This window comes from Bubalus bubalis, chromosome 8 (genome assembly GCF_019923935.1).
Source record: "Bubalus bubalis isolate 160015118507 breed Murrah chromosome 8, NDDB_SH_1, whole genome shotgun sequence".
Classification (NCBI taxonomy): Eukaryota; Metazoa; Chordata; class Mammalia; order Artiodactyla; family Bovidae; genus Bubalus; species Bubalus bubalis.
This window is the reverse complement of record NC_059164.1, coordinates 91,720,232-91,737,994: the sequence shown is the minus strand read 5'-3', so window position 1 is coordinate 91,737,994 and position 17,763 is coordinate 91,720,232. Positions and strand designations below refer to the sequence as shown.

General features: G+C 47.5%; 1 protein-coding gene across 1 annotated transcript in view; it reads right to left on the bottom strand.

The window, feature by feature from the left end:
* Positions 1 to 17,763, bottom strand: part of SND1 (staphylococcal nuclease and tudor domain containing 1) — a 421,903-nt gene that overhangs the window by 91,916 nt on the left and 312,224 nt on the right. Inside the window, exon 16 of the mRNA XM_025292056.2 lies at positions 8,351 to 8,460. Within this exon, the coding sequence (XP_025147841.1) occupies positions 8,351 to 8,460 (110 nt within the window). The remainder of the gene's footprint in view (positions 1 to 8,350; positions 8,461 to 17,763) is intronic.

Genomic DNA, 17,763 nt, shown 5'->3' with positions numbered 1-17,763 from the left:
CAATAGCCGTGTTCCACAGGGATGGCTCATAAAGAACATCATTTTATATCAGGCAGGCAGATAGTATCAAATACCATAGGTGGCAGGGGTTCTGCTTAGCAGGGCTGTTTGAAGGATTTTCATGACCTTACGTTTGTAGTGATAATCTGTTAGTGAACCAGTAAATGCATTCTCCAGTGGCAATCACTGCCCACTATAACTCACTTCCAAGCCTCAATTTAGATAAGGTTCAAAGTAAGGACTATGGACTATTGCAGCAGAAAGATGCAAGAGGAAGTCATGTTTGAGCCTTTCACATCTTTACTCTGGGACTGATTTGGGTTCGACTAAAGATGGAAAGGAAAAACCAGTGCCAGGGACTGCCCTAGCATTGCCAAGGCTTCTACTTATGGAGGAAACAATTTGTTAGGTCTACACCTCTACTTTTCTTGCACTGGAAGGAATAGTATGAAAAACCAAACTAAAGTGGCAGAAAAAACAGAGAAGTTTATCAAGGAAGAGTTCATCATAGTAAGGATCCGTTATCCGGGAAAGGAAGAGTCTCTCTGCTGAAAAGGATTGTCTTCCCTGAGATACAATGGCATCCTTGAGAGCTTCCCACACACACATATATATCCCACGTAGAGGCTATAAGGAGGCCGCATCTCTTGTGGACCTAACTTTTATTCTGCCCCTCCCCGCTGCCCCACCATCCCAACAGCCAGCCTGGGATGCAAACACTAGCCTCTGGAGGGCAGTGAGGCCTATGAAACCTATACCAGTCGGGCTGTATGACATAATTACAGGTAATAGGATCTTGGCCAAGCCAATGAAGAATTAGGCCCAGCAGCTATTTCAGAAGAATGGATGCAATTCTATGCTTGACTAGCTATGAAAGTTCCAGGCAGAAGAACAGGGAAACAGACAACAGCCAGCTGAGCCAGCAGCTCTGCTGAGAGGAGTCCCACCGCAGCCAGCACACTGCTGGCTCCCATCAGTGCACGCTGCTGAGTTTGCTTGGGGAAGGCAACTGGTGACTGGCTCCCAAGGAGTTTAAAAGCCAACGGGGGTGGGGTGGGGTGGGGGTGGAAGGGGGAGGCCAGTAGCGGGGCGGGGGGGGAGAAAAGGGCAATGTGACGTTCTTCATTATGTTTAGCCTCACCTCTTTGCATTTTGATGCCATTTTCATTGAATGGGACTAGAACGGGAACTGAGGGCCCTCCTCCTAGAGCTTTTAGAGATAATTTGGCAAGAGTCAGGAGCCCATAAATGAAGGAGATGTAAGTGGGCAGCCTGGTATTCACACGGTGCTTACAGCCTATCCCTGAACAGAAATATGAACTTCAAAATAAAACCTTCACCTCAGTTAGCAGTTAGATCAACAAAAGCAGAGGATGGAAACCACCAGGGAGGGAAAGAGACAAGCAGCATCTATTAGGAGAGTGGGGAAGGACATAATGCTTTCTATTTGAACACTGGAATTAAAAACAAGGCAAACAAACAAAAAAACACTCAAATACCATTATCTCATTACCCTATCTGACAGACGGGGAGACCAAAGGAGGTCAGAGTCCCCTAGAAAGCACACAGTCAGGTCTGAGTAATGGACTTCTTCTATGAGAAGATCCTAAATTAGCAGCTGTATGTCCAACCTCAATACTCCAAAGACTTCCTCTCCACCCCACAAATGTTTAAGCTTAGAGAGCTTTCCTGAAGAACCAGAACAGACAAGAACAGGTCTTCTTCCCAGTCTCTAGAATTAGGTCACAGGGAATCAATGAGTTGATTTAGTGAACATTTATCAGTTGAGATTCTCTTACACATGAGGCAAGATACAAAGAACACAAAGGCAGAAAGCAAGAAAGCTTCTTGTCCTTGTGAAGTGAAGAAGCGAAGTCGCTCAGTTGTGTCTGACTCTTTGCGACCCCATGGACGGTAATCTACCAGGCTCCGCCAAGCTCCAGTATTCTTTTCCAGGCAAGAATACTGGAGTGGGTTGCCATTTCCTTCTCCTTCTGCCATTTCCTTTCCTTCTTGTTCTTGAGGAACTAACAATTTAGTGGGGAGACCAACATAGATCACTTCAACATCACTGGCCAGTACATGACAGATGTCTGTATGGACACAGCACTCTGGGGACTGAAGGAAAGCCATCTGCCCAGCCTGAGAGATCCAGGGAGCGCTAAAGAGAGAAAAGGGGGTATATCTGGATGGACAGATGGGAATAAGAGAGCAAAAGAAGGGGGTGGTTGATATACTGGGTGGAGAGCTTAAGTTGACCTCACGGATGGGAGATATGGAATTAAATGTTACATATGGGGAATTGTGAATTATAATGTCAGTTGTGATGAGGTGTAGATTGAAACGAATAGTGGAGATACCTGAAGTTCAGAGGTTATCAAAGATACATGTAAACTAAGGAGATTAAACTTCATCCCAGAGGCAATGGGGAGTTACATATTTTTAAACGATGCATCTTTTGAGAAAGGTTAAAAATAGAAATATGGACATACATGGTCAAATTGATACGAAGCAAGGCAGGTCAGCGAGAAATTATACAAAAATTAAGGCCCACTAAGGCCAAACAAAGGATGACGCAGGAATCAAGCAGCTAAATGATATAAGAACTATGACAAGAGGAGAGTCAGCAATTCGGGAAGGCATGGCCCCTCTGCAGTTGTGAGCCCCCAGAGTCAGACTTAGAGACTCTGACCACTCAACCAGTGTTGGACCTCCAGGCAGGTCTCTTACAAATTTATTAGTTCCAGATATTTGAAGGCTCAGGAATATACAACATGGCTAAAAAGAATAACCACCTTATAATAGCAAAACTGGCAAAATTCAGGGAGAAAAAACACTCATTTGGGAATGCAGACATTTGAATTTTGGTATTGATATTTGTCCTACAATAAGCTCTGTGAATAGAGGCAGTTCACTCTACATCTTAGTTGCCAGAATTGTAAATCTGGGGATAATATTTTTCTTATAGGTTTGCTGTGACATTAAAACAAAGTATTATATAAGAAAGTGCTTTTACACTAGAAAATGCTATATAAAATTGATCACTATTAAGACAGAAAATCTTTACTTGAGCCCCCATCAAAGAAAATAGCCTTAAATTAATTGAAAAAAAAAAAAAAGGAAAGACCCCTGGTGGGTGATGAACTGTCAAGAATGTGTGGGGGAAGTGAGAAAAACCCTCAGCCCTCCCAAGAGCCTTTAATGCCTTGGGGGATAACAGAGGTGTTTAGAAAGCTGGCCTTGCTGTCTTTGCTCTTTCCTGGGCAGTGGTAGAGATAATCTAGAATAGGGTGTCTTTGTGTATAAATAAATGCAACATTGCCGGATGGCTGGCTTGCTTTCCCAGAAGGTTATTCTTTCCAGCTCAGTGAGGGCTACCAAGGGGCAAGGCACTGATAAGAGCTGGAGAGCTGTGGGTATCCTCCACCCTGGTGGACTTCCTGTGGCTTGAACCATTCTCATAGCTTTGATCCAGAGAAGTAACGTGGCTACTGTTCCTCCTTACATTTGTCTCCTGGACAGGGAGGAGGCCTGCCTGGACAGATGGAAAAGGAAGGGCGATAGGGCAGGTACCAAGAACTTTGGGGAAAGACAGGGCATGAGGGAAAACACTATTTTGATCAGCGGTGAACTGCTTAGACTGGTTTACCTTTTACAGACCAGACGCAGTACATTTGGTGCTAAAACAAAGGAGAAGGAACCACTTTCCTTTTAATTAAGTATTCTTTCCCAGACAAACCCCTCTGTAAATAAAGACACCAATATTCAATGCCGAGCCCACATTTTTCTGAAACATAAATACTTGCTCTTCAAACAGCAACAGTTGCTTGCGATGCTTCTGTGTATTTTTCTTTCTTTTTTTTTTTTTTAAAGCAGGGGTAGTGGGAGGGAGGGAATCCAGGTCTGAGCCCTGGCCACTGCAGCCTGCAGAATGAGCTCCCCAGGGGGACAGCCTCCCTGTGGATGCTGGCAGGAAGAAGGGAAATAGGTCAGGGCAGCAGCCGGAGCTTAAGGCTTACTCTCCAGCATGAGGATGTCATTTTCCAGGCAGCAGCAAAGGGCAATTTCGGAGAGCTCAGGACAAAGGGGTCATTCAGAAAGGCCTTGGAAATGATGCCCCCATCCCCCTGGGAACTGCCTTCCTACAGCCGGAAACTGTGAAGAGGGTTCAACTGTGGTGCTGATCTCTTTTAATAATACCTTCTGGTCCCCTCTCTAACAGTGCAGGTTCTCCTGCTGCAGCGGCAGCAGCGGGTGAGTGAGTGAGAGCTAGCTAGCTGGCCTCCTGACACAAAGGTGTGGAGAGATTCCCCAATGACTGTTTAACTCACAGGAAGAGCCTCAGAAAGAAGAGGATGACCCGGGATTGCTGGATCAATGTTTTAGACAGCAATGCCAAGGCAGGCAAGAATCACTTACCCAGGACCACAAGATAACTGGAGTGTGAAAACCTTGGAGTTTGCACTTTTAAGCTGGTTGGTTATCTAATGCTCTCTCTCACCACTACTTCTGGGAAGATGCTAGCAACGGGCACAATTCTCCATCTGGGAAATTACACCGGATCTTCCTGTCCTTGGCAGTGTGGCAGGGAATTGCCTGAAAGAGGCAGCTGTATTTGGGGGGTGGGGGGGTGCCTGGCAGAGGGGGTGTCACCAAGCACATGCTGTCCAATGATCTCATGTTGTGTGATCCAGAAGTGGTCCAGCCTCAAAGACAGGGGACATGAGAACCAATCCATTTTCAGGGTTATACCCAGCCATTTAAACCCAACCCAGCAAAACCTGTGTAGTACAGTCAGCAAATATGTTTGATAAAAAGACAGTAAGTATTCTAGGCTTTGCGGACCATATACACTGTTGGAACCACTCAACCTTGCTGTTATAACATGCAAGGACCCATAGACAGTATGTAAAAAGGTTAGTGTGGTTGTGTTTCAATAAAGCTTTATTTACAAAACTGGCAGTGGGCCAGGCTTGCCCACCCCTGCTCTACACCAAATGAGTGAGGCTGGGAAGAACAGCTGAAGTCCTTTGAGAGTTCCTGGGCTGCTGTGGCCTTCCAGGTCACAAAGAGAACCAGGTAACAACGTGGTGTCTAGCCTACAGTTAATGCCCTGAAGCTGGCAGCACCACCAGGACACCCAGACCATTGACCTGAACAGTCCTGCCAGGCTCCCGACTCAGGAAAAGGAACAAATGCCAAGAGGAACCAATGGCTGAGGAGAAGGGCCATGAAGAAAGATGGAAAAAAAGAAGAAAGGCAACGAGAGGTGGCAGGGAGACACTGAGGAAAATGAGCTGCATGATGGCCAAAAATGCCAGGCACTCTCTCCTGACGAGTGTCATTGTAAAAACACATTTTGGCAAAGCCAGGCGCTCAGGTCTAAAGATAATGGGGGCTGGCCGAAATGAGAGGGGTCTTGTGTGTGACAGTGCAGGCTCCACAAGAGGATATGGGATGCAAAACCCGCAAGTCTGTCTCCACCCGAAACTGGGAAAGAGACAGGCAGCACTTCCTGCCCCATCGATCCAAAGCTAAGACAGTGCACCTCATAAATAAGGAGATACTTTTCAGGGCCAGGTGCCCTATACTTGAGCTTTTTGCTCCCTGCTAGGGTGTTTATTACACAGTCTCTCCCCTACTTCACATCCTTCTCAAGGCAGTCTCTGGGTTCCTGAGTCCAGCTCGATGGCCATGCCTCCCTCTGTGGGGTCACACATGAGGCCCAGGAGGTGCTGTGAAATCAACGTAAGACCCGAGTGCTGCTCCTTTCTGAGATCAGATTTGTAATGACTGGGGAAGGTAGGCAGGGGATGGAGAACTGCTGGCTCAAAATAAGATAATAAAACATATACATATATATATATATATATATATACACACACACACATATATATATATATATAAAAAGAGGGGGATGTGGCAGGGTCAAGGACAATCGCATCACCACACCTGTTTTACTGAGCTAAATGTGATTACCAAGGGAACAGGCACAAGGTAAGAAAACCCATTCAACTGCGGCCATCACAGCAGCAGTTTGGCCCCTGAAGAGTTCCTGGAATGAAGTCTTCAGTGGACACTGCCCTGAAGGCGAGAGTTACGTGCACTGCACGTCTGTGGTCCCATGCTCAGTCACCCAGGCAACCACATGGTCCTCCTAAGGGTGGGAAGGACCTCTACACCTGAGGACCAATCTGTCAGGCTTTTCTACATTCTTGTGGGGTAGAGGGAAGATGGCAAAGAGAAACACTCCCCAGGCCAACTTCTGAAATAAAAACGAGGATACTATACAGGCAAAAGTTAGTGAACAAACCTATAACAAAACAAAAACCCTTCTTCATTCCTATGCTGTTCAGAAAGGAGTTTTCATATACTGTGAAGGAAACTGCCCAGAATAGGCTGTAACTGGTTCCTTTAGTCAGAATCCCAAGTTATCCTCCGTTTAGGCATACTTTTCTTTCCTCTGGATAAAGACCTTTCAAACCCATCAGCCCAACAATCATCCAAGCAGCTAAGAAAAAGTGGAGAGGCTCTCTATCAAGAATCCCCAACTTACGGCTTTGAAAGATTGGGACACTCCAACTAAGAAAGATCAATATCAACCGTGGATAAGACTAAGGATGCCAGGGGCACCAAAGAGGATGGGGAAAACGCTTTAGCTTTTTCAACAGTCAAATATCAGCAAGCACACAGACAAAGGTAAGGTCATAATAACCATGAGACAGTAGAAGAACTTTGGGCCACCCACTCCTTTCAGTGGTCAGTATTCTCTTTGACCCCTTTGTGCTTTTGGATATCACCAGCGGGCCAGAAACATGATCAGGAAGAAAAGTGGCTGGGGAAACAAGAGTTAAAAAAGAAAAGGGAAAGCACCTTTAGAAGATGTGAAACAACAGGAAGAGGATACTGGTGAGAAATGAACAGAAAGGTGACTAAGAGAGTAAGTGATGAGGATGTTACCAACAAACGTCTCAGGCAGCCCAGTGGGCGGATTTCCTCCCCCAACCAAAGTATAACCAACCAACCAACCAACCAACCAACCAACCTTTGTTCCTGCTCCCTATGTGCAGTCTTCAAGTCATGACCTTGAGTGGACTCACCTGCTTATTCCAACATGAAACAGTTCTGCAGTTCCTTATTCAAAGGGGATATTGCAGAAGGGACATTCTAAAATATGCACCCCTTTAACTCAATTCCTGTAGGGTCAAAAATGTCAATAGCTACTGACAACAGGAGTGTTTGGATTCTGGAAACACTTCTCTGGCATGCAGGGAGTGGGGTATCTTTAATTGATAACAATGCAGCCTGCGCTGTGCAGTTGCAAAATAGCGGGGAAAGACACCTTGCATACCAACATAAGGACTGCTTCTTCACGAACAAATGCATCTGACCACACATGAAATAGAGGGCAATGTGATACTGATGAGACAATTAAGGAGGTTAAGCACCCCCCGTTAATATATTCACTGACATTTCAAATCAATATGAGAGATGTGAAAGCTTATAAACAGGTATTTGTACCACTTAACATCCAAAGAAGCCCACACTATTGCTCCCAAGAATCTACAAAGATCTATGAGCAAGATAACCTCTAAGATCCCCATAATCTTTTTCACTATGTTATGAAACATGATATTGCATTAAAGCAGGAGGTACCCTGTGGGTTTGATTGTTGGAAAAAAAAAAAAAAAGGAAAAAGGCAGATCTAAAACCCTAAGCCTGAGTCCAGCACACTTCCCACTGTTCCTTTTTTGTGCCCCGCCTAGCAGAATGAGTGACAGGCATACTCCTGGAAAGAAGATGGATCTGTTGACTATGACTTGAGAGAAATCAGCAGGTAGATGGGCACCATGGCAGCTGAGCAGCCTCACTCCTGCCTGCAAGAGCCAGCCCAACAGGCAGAAACAGAAATACAATTAAATTAAGTCAGAAAACCCGCTACAGAAAATGCAATTACTCAAAGATACAAATAAATGTTCAAAGAAAATTGGCCCCTGACAGGGTTAGTCAAGCTTCTAAATCCAGCTGGAGGCAGGCAGCTCTGGGCTGATTCACCAAGGAGGAGACCGCACAGCCGAAGGCTCACTGCCTCAGCATCCTGGCTGGGCCAGCCGGCGTTCACCCCGCATCCCAGGACACCCAGGGTGAGGAGCAATTGGCGGGTGGCTGGTCAATGAAGCAGGGCTCCAGGAACAGGATGTGGGCAGACACGGAATGGGTCACGGACGTGGAAGGCGGCTCGCCAGAGATAGGGGCAGACAGATCTCCGACATTGCAGGAAAACACCAGACCGAGTGAGCCCCGCTCCCTCCACCCTCCTCATCCAAGAAGCAACTGGAAGACGCCCTACCTCTCGCTGCAGCACCAGCTCCTTGGTGAAAAGCGTTGCCTCCTCACTGAATGGCTCCCCTTCCTGCACCAAGCCTGGGAGGTTCCGGGCTCCTCTGGGGCATTCGATACCTGTGTCAGGAGAAAGGAAGAATCTGTGATGAGAAGGGGCCCATGAGGTCTGGTGTCCAGCAAGAATGGTCCCCTGACTCTGGGCGCCAGATAGGTACTAGATGATAATGCAGGACAGGACAGAGAAGCGGAAGGAGGGGAAGTGTTTAGTTCACCTGAGTGGGAAAAACGACCACTATCAGGGCAGCAACAGTGGGGAAGGGGATCTTGGTCACAGAGTCTGGAAATTATTAAGATCACCAGGGGAGTTCCAAGTAAGATATTCGGGAAACACCCCCCACTCCACCAAGATGTGGGATGAGTCCTTGTCTTGGACTTCTCCCTCTGTAAGGGCCTATAGTCTCGCTGCTTCAACCACCACTTACACAAATGGCTCTCCCACCTAAATTACACTGACATCCCCAGCCATTCTGCCTCCTGAGAGCCGTTCTGGCTGATGCCTAGACATTTTCTCTTTACTATCTGACTTGCACATCCAATTCAAAAGTGTTAACTTGGTGTCATTTTCCTCTTCAAATAAGCTTCCCCCTCTGTCCTCTGGCTATATTTGGGACAATAGTACCATCAGTATTTCATTCAGAATGGGAGACAGAAAAAAAAACAGAATCTTGATGAAATATTAGGTGTCTGAAGCCAGACAGACCTGGATTCACATCCTAACTGTCATTTATTAGATCTGTGACCACGGCCCAGTGACTGAGCCCACTCAAAGCCTCAGTTGTCCTATTTGTAAAACATACTTCACGTGCCTGTTGGTGGAATTAGGGGAGATTATTATGGCAAATATTTAGTAACATGCCTGACACATGGAAAGGTTTAATACATTTTAGCTCTTATTATTGTATCATTATTATCCCTGACACAATTACCCATGCTCAAAATCTCAGTCATCTTTCATTCTACAAAGTAGTCTGCAAGATTCTTGAAGACAAAATCTCACCCTTCACACGCCTGTGTACTCAAGGACAGCACTGTATACAATATGGGTGCTCACTAACCAAAGCAGACTGCGTTTTCTTTCTCTTTGTTTCAATCACTGATGGTGCAGATATTTATCATCGATGGTGGTCACCTGTGACAGGCCACAAACTATGTCACATTTTGATGTCTGAATTAGATTTCCCCCAAATTCAAACTGCAGCTGTAATTATAAAGCCAAAAACGTGACCTAGGTTAGAGACCTAGGAAAGGAAAATAATCAAAATATGGGGGGGTGGGATGCACTTAGTGCCCATATCTAAACCACTGCTGGCCTCTCCTGCTGCAATAAGGCAGATCTGTTGGAAGGTGTGACCTCTTATTTATAAACAGCCTCAGGGACAGTGACAGACGATCTGGCTTGGGGAGGTGGCGTAGGGCGGACACCTGCTGGGAGCCTTTGGGAGAACAGGGGCCACCGCTGCTGGGACAGAAGGTACACCCCTTACGGATGAAGCCAGGTGGCTGCGCGTGTTTCTGGCCGCAGCACAGATTTCAAGGTCAAGGAGCTCAGAGGAAAAGTAATAGTTTATACCCCAGGTTTTCAGAAGCTCAAGAACAGCGCTTTCTCTCCAAGACTCCAGGCCTCAGCAAAGGAACACACGACATCAAACAGAACTCTGGACGGGGAGCACAGCACCAGGAGAGAAACCGCAGCAGGGGAGCACCTGGAGCTGGTGCCAGGACCATTCCCCCACTCAGGCGGAGACGGGATGGGGACGGCCCTGCCCGAGCGCCACCCGGGCAGAAGGTCACCAGGGCTGCCTCTCTCCCTTTCCAGGCTGGGAGGGAGAAGTGGAACTGATTTTTTGAAAAAGACATCAATAAACTCATGGGACCAAAAAGCCTAAGATTCACCTTGAGAGGAGATGAGGGCTCCAGAAAAATGAAAGCTAGCCCATCCATGACTTTCACAATGTTATTAACCAAAAGCCCTTTCCATTTTATATGTGTAAACTAAGCAAACAATGCAATTATCAGAGGAAGATAAACCATTCTATTCTGGCCACATAACCACAGGTAAAACACTGTTGCTCAAACAAGAGTACTGCGAAAACAAGTGTTCAGTTTGTTTGTGACTCCTGGATGGGATGTGACTGGGGTGCTGTGGCTGGGGCTGCAGTGTCACTGAGAGGAAGGACACAGAGTCACTCTAGGTGACCAGATGTCCCCACTCTCTTCCTGTTCTTGCCTGGGTATTCTGAAGTCTTAAGGGAGCAACACACCCCGCCAGTCCTCTCTGAATCCTGGGAGATCACCAAGTGATAAACTAGAGAGGCAGGATGGCCCACTGAACCTGGGGAGGCAAACAAGTCAAGCTGAAATGGATTCAGATTGGCTTCCTGGAGAGACTCCTGGGCCTGTGGTGAGCAAACCTTAACCACTGCATGTGGACTCAGAGGCAATGGCGGGCCTCAGTTCTGCTGCCTCTCCACCTGCCAGGAGCTGGGTTCCAGCTCTTCAAGGGGAGAAAGCTGAACTAGGCTGTCTCCCTGCCCTTCAGATGGGAAAAGTAAACACACTGCAGCACATCAGTTCCCATCAGGCAGGCGGGCAAGAGAAAGTTGCCGGAGAACAAGAATATCATCGTTGCTTTTATCATTCACTCTCCCCTTTCTCCTGGCTGACTCGTCCCTCTCTCTGACCCGCCTCTTCTGAAGTAACCCCTTCTGAGGCAAAACCTGTCTCAGTGTCGCACCTCAGGTCTGGGTCAGGATGACTTAGTTGATGCTACTTACTAGGACAGAGAGAGGTTCTATCCAGTGGGAGCAGGTACCAAACACTGAAACCCAGGTGAACCCAGGTATAAGTTCTAGGAGAATAAAAGGTGTGTGTGTTTTTGGGATGAGTATTTACTGAGCATCCTTGACTATCTATGAATTGACATGTGGCCCCAAGTCACCAAGTAGCCAGTCTGAACTCTAGACTGTCAGACGCTACAGCTACTGAGAAAAAGCCCGGTTTCTGGAGTCAAGCACTGCTCTCGCCAGTGTTGGACAAGGCAGGAGTGCAGGACTGGGGGACTCCATTTCGTGTCAGGCAGGTGAGGGCAAGAACAGCTGGAGTTGACATGTATGGCAGACATGCCCCCACGGCACTGGGGTCCTCATGAGAGCAGAGGCAGGGGGATCCCTAGATACAAGGGGGTCCCCAGGCTGGATCGCAAAACAGGGAGTGGGTGAGTGAGGTGGAATCTATTACCAGACCAGGGCTCACAGCTGGGGCTAGGAGGCAGGAAGGGCTTTTACAACATTGACTATCTGAGTGTTAGAAACCTGATGAGCCAAGCTACTTCTGAAGATGGGACTGAGTGCTGCTGCTGCTGCTGCTGCTGCTAAGTCGCTTCAGTCGTGTCTGACTCTGTGCGACCCCAGAGACGGCAGCCCACCAGGCTCCCCCGTCCCTGGGATTCTCCAGGCAAGAACACTGGAGTGGGTTGCCATTTCCTTCTCCAATGCATGAAAGTGAAAAGTGAAAGTGAAGTCGCTCAGTTGTGTCCGACTCTTAGTGACCCCATGGACTGCAGCCCACCAGGCTCCTCCGTTCATGGGATTTTCCAGGCAAGAGTACCGGAGTGGGGTGCCATCGCCTTTTCTGACGGACTCAGTAGATGAGTGTTTTTCAAACTTTTATCATTTATTATGATTCCCTCCCCCCACTCACATATGGGGATATACATATATACAACAGTTTCCATATAAGAGTGGTCAATTGTGACTACATGTGATACTCTGTCTCCCTTCTCTATTTCATTAATGAAAACAGCATACAGTTACGACACTGAATTAACTGAAACCTCGGGGTGAGGTTTGCAAGGTCAAGGGCTTGGGGAAGACTGAGGTGTGAAGACAGAAGGCTGGGTGGCCTGACGGCCCTCTTTGAGAGGTCAAAGGCCACACCAAGTGCTTACGTATCAGCTTTGGGACTTGGCTTTTGTGTCCCAAGGGATCAAGGACAGGACGAGAAATATGCAGCCCACTAACAGAGAGTAAGTCAAACAAGGTAACATCATAAGGTAGGAGAGACAAGACGTAGCTGCTGCAGGCAGGGGAAGGACACGTGCAGCCAGCAAGGGGAGTCCTGCTATGCCCTCCCCTCCTGAGAGCCTGGCCAGTAGGGAAGCCCGACTGCACTGTACCTCTGACTCAAATGCCCCTCGGTGCTGGGCTGGCGTCCCCCGTGTGCTGCTTCGTTACTGATGCAACAGACTTAGAGAAGGTTAAAGAAAACATATCACAGGAATGAAGGCTGGGTTCTCTAATAGCGACCCGGAGGCTGCAGTGGCCAAGCTGGGCCAGCCCACATGCCGCAAAGGTGAGCGCCCCAGATGGTGAGAAGGAAGCGTGTGTCATCAGGTTCCGGAAGCCCTCGGTAGGCAGGCCAGGCAGAGCTGCAATTCTGGTTGGGGCTCAATCGCCACTATCTGCTGTCTTTCCCACTAAGGCCCCGGGGCTGGCCTGCCTGCTCACGAGGACAGTTAATTCTGCTGAGCTTCCAATGCCACATGTGCAGGTCAGCCACCAAGCTGACCCCTGACACAGGCAACACACGAATACTGAAAACACTGTTGTTGTTTTTTTTAAATCTCAAACATTCTTGAACATTTCCTTCCCTATAATGGGGAGGGCAGAATGGAGAAGAAAGAGACCCCCATGGGGCCCTCGCAGCTGACTTCTGCCAAGGGCAGACACAGGAGAGGCAGGCCAGACACATCTGCTTCTGCTCCAGAGGCTCCCTGACCTCTTTAAAGCCTGACAGACAGACCTGCCTAAGGGAAAAGCCATTATCCCTCACACCTTCTCTATGCTTTCTGGGATAGGAAGGCCGACCAAGATTACTTAAAAACAGAAACAGAAGAGAATTTGCTTGATCCGGTACAATTGAGAAAGAGAAAATTCATCACCAGGCATCAGCACATCATTTCTGGTTTCTATTCTGCTGCTGACAAAGTATCACACATCTCCAAGCCTCAAGGTCTCTGGCTGTGAAATGAAGGTGCTCCAAAATTCTCTCCTGGCCAGGAAATCCTACCATCTGCGTTATGCCCTTCTGAGATCTCCCATGTCAGGTTCGACTCTGGGAGTACAGGGTGCCTCCTTTCAAATGTCAAATTCTGGAGTTATACACAAGCATTCTATTAAAAAGAAATTATACATTTAGAGACATTGACTAACTAGGTCAGTTAACACAAACACTTTGGGCAGTCAGCTCTGGAGCAAGAAGTACAAATTGTTGTAAATGATACGATAATGGCTACGTGATTCTGTTGATGGCCATATCAGAGAGTCATGTATTGCTTGAATATTTTACATTATATGTTGAGTTTTATGATAATTAAGCCTCTGGGCTCAAAGCGTGGTGCCTTTTTTCTTTATTGAAGTGAGGGAAGTATCACAAATTCGCCTCGGCTAGAAGTGACACCTTCCCAATGGCTTAGTCCAGCAAACAAGAGGCCAGGCATTTGCGGCTGGCAACAGAACTCTAGTGGAAATAGTAGCCAATAGGAGGGATTAGTTGATGGTGCTTATTACTCGTCTACTGTGTGTGTGTTACTGCATTGGACATCACGGAGGGAAGGATGGAGCCTTCTGCGAACTTTGGATACTTGCGGAGATCCCCTGGCAGACCTTCTCTGCCCCTATTTCACAAATACGCATCACTGCCTACTCTGGGTTAGGCACTGGGTTGGGAGATGAAAACTCAATAATGAAAACGACAGACTTTGTCCTAATGAAGCCTAATTAGCAGCATGACAATATCATCTTCCCCACCATTGTATGAAGTATGCTGTTGGTGATGGAATTTATCATCGGTCTGTAGGGTGCTGGATGTTATGCAGTAACATGCCATATCTGGATTATGGCGGGCAGGTGCATCCGTGTCTAGGAGACTGTTGGGAGGATGCACTGGACAAGTCAATCACGAGCTCACCACTGACCCGTCCCTTGCTAAGGAGGCAGCCTCAGGCAGCTGCTTTCCCGCATATGGCCCTGGATTCTGTCCTCTCCCTGGTCACAAATTGGGGATGGATGTCAGAGCAGGAGGTGAGAAATGAGGGAGAGAGGGCAGAGTTGCTCCTGTACCTGATTCAAGGATAGTCAATTTATAGCAGATGGCAGAGGGGAAGCAAGCTCTGTCTAAAGAGAAGTGAAAGATAACAGGTGAGAAAGATTCTTTCTGGAAACTGGGCAGCACCCAGAACATGAGGCCATCAGGAGGAGGAAGGAGGGGAGGGCATTGCTTCAACACTGGAGCACAAGCACTGGAGCAGGGAGGTGCGAACCGCCTCTGACCAAAGACTGCCCCTCCGGGGTTCCGGAATCCGGAAGGTCTGATCTTAGCTTGGCTCCTGTTTTGAGAGTTTAATGGATGTTCCCATAAATCTGCTCTCCTCTCACTGCTACCACAAGTAAGCGAATGTGAGAACCTGGAATTTCCAACCCAAATAAAACTAAGATGCAATTGCTTCCTGGGGTGGGTACTGTGTCTTGTTGTTGTTCACTCGCTAAGTCATGTCTGACTCTTTGCGACCTCATGAACTGCAGCACGCCAGGCTTCCCTGTCCTTCACCATCTCCCTGAGTTTGCTCAAACCCATGTCCACTGAGTCAGTGATGCCATCCAACCATCTCATCCTCTGTTGCTCTCCTCTTCTCTTGCCCTCAATCTTTCCCAGCACCAGGGTCTTTTCCAATGAATCAGCTCTTTGCATCAGGTGGCCAGAGTACTGGAGTTTCAGCTTCAGCATCAGTCCTTTCAAAGAATATTCAGGACTGATTTTCTATACGTTTGACTGGTTTGATCTCCTGCAGTTCAAGAGACTCTCAAGAGTCTTCTCCAGCACCATAGTTCAAAAGCATCAATTCTTCAGTGCTTAAATAAGCAGGGTGACAACATATAGCCTTGATGTACTCTTTCCCAATCTGTAACCAGTTTGTTGTTCCACGTGCAGTTCTAACTGTTGCTTCTTGACCTGCATACAGGTTTCTCAGGAGGCAGGTAAGGTGGTCTGGTATTCTGATCTCTTTCAGAATTTTCCACAGTTTGCTGTGATCCAAACAGTCAAGGCTTTAGCGTAATGAAGCAGAAGTTTTTCTGGAATTCCCTTGCTTTTTCTATGATCCAGCTTTTGTTGGCAATTTGATCCTGGTTCCTCTGCCTTTTCTAAATCCAGCTTTTACATCCAGAAGTTCTTGGTTCACATACTACTGAAGCCTGACTTAAAGGATTTTGAGCGTTACCTCGCTAGCATGTGAAATGAGTACAACTGCAGGGTACTTTGAGCATTCTTTGGCATTGCCTTTCTTTGGGATTGGAATGAAAACTGACCTTTTCCAGTCTTGTAGCCACTGCTGAGTTTTTCAAATTTGCTGATATATTGAGTACAGCACTTTCACAGCATCATCTCTTAGGATCTGAAACAGCTCAGCTGGAATTCCATCACTTCCACTAGCTCTGTTCGTAGTAACGCTTCCTAAGGCCCACTTGACTTCACACTCCAGGATGTCTGGCTCTAGGTGACTGAGGATTGTGTCTTAGTCCAATTTTATTTTTTCAAGTATCTGTCACACTGCCTTGCACAGAGCAGCACTGTAATTCCTCAATCAAGACTGAATAAATATTAGTGAAAAATACTTCTGGAAAGAAGTCCATACACAGAGAAGGAAATGGCTCATGAACAGTCAGGGTCATAGACCTCTTGCAAATACCAGCAAGGGGCTGACAGGATCCCGAACTACACACATCCCATTTTCCCACGGTGACATTTGAAGGACAAAAAGAAAACATAGCTATACCCATTTGCCTCCCTGGTCTTTGAATTGGCACACTTGGGAAAAGAAATTTAAGTGGACAGGGCATATGGGCAGCACCGACCAGCACTGCTGATGCTGGGAAAGACTGAAGGCAGGAGGAGAAGGAGATGACAGCGGATGAGATGGCTGGATGGCATCACCGACTCGATGGACATGAGTTTGAGCAACCTCTGGGAGCTGGTGATGGACAGGGAAGCCTGGCATGCTACAGTCCATGGGTAGCAAAGAGGTGGACACGACTGAGTGACTGAAATGAACTGACCAGCAATGTCAGTGAGACCCGAGGCCGGAGCACCACAATCGTGTTTGGTTTCCAGCGCAACAGAGCAGGAAAACAATGCCCACCCGTGACCCCCTGCTCGGTTCCAGGCAGTCATGCGGCCAGATGCAAGGGCAGAAAACTGAAGTGCACTTAGAGAGCAGTGGGAGATGACTCAGGGGCGGGGATGCCTGCCTTGAAAGGAAAAGATAAAAGGTGCTAAATCTGTACAGCTCGGCTAAGTGGTGACTAAGAGGGTGACACGACAGCAATCTGCAAATATTTGAAAGGTGTAAACACAAAAAGGAGGGAAAATGCTCAGCCTGAAAACAGGGGGTGTAATTATTAGGGGAAAGAAAATCTGGATGAAATATCGGAAAAACTTAGTGTGGGGATGACTATGGGGTTATAAATAAGTTTCCTGAAAGGAAAAGGCAATTATTCGATCCTAAAGCTGAAAGGTGGCCATGAAGCCCATCCCTCTGCTTCTGGGAAAGCAGCCTGGACCAGAGGACTTTTATTTTCTACATTTACGGAGAGACTTCTTAAGTAAATCTAAGTCAAAATACTTCTGCTTTAAGTACTACTTGCTGAAATTTTAACCAATTTTGTTGGTCAAACCACAGAAGAGACAAAATGACTGTTCTGATGGGGCTTTCAGAATAAAAACAGGCTTTACCTGCTAGCATGTGACATGTGCCTGGCCAGCAGATACAGTGGAGCTAAGCAGAACCGGGGCACAGACAGCTGGGTAGAGCAGAGGACTGGACCATCTGACATCCTGGAGCATCTTCATCCCGTCTCTAAGGCCCGGGTGAGCACTCGGGGAAGTGCTGCAAGCTTCCCAGAGAGGAGACCACGGACGCTCTCCCTTGCTATATAAACGCAGTCCCCTGGAGTGAACGTCAAGGACAAGGCACAGACAGAAAGCCAAAATAAGCTGCCTGGCACACTGAGTGCACTCCGGTACCTCTGCCTGAGTCCTTGCTGCTGCAGTTGGCCAGTTCATAACTCCCGGCCTCGTGGCAAACGGTAAAGAACCTGCCTGCCAATGCAGGAGGCCTGTGCTCGACCCCCTGGGCGGGGAAGATCTGGAGAAGGGGATGGTAGCCACTCAAGTATTCTGGCCTGGAGAATCCTATGCACAGAGGAGCCTGGTGGGCTACTGTCCCTGGGGTCGCGAAGAGTCAGACATGACTGAGCGACTAACAATCAATTAGTTCCATTTCTCTGCTTTCCCCTGCCATCCTTA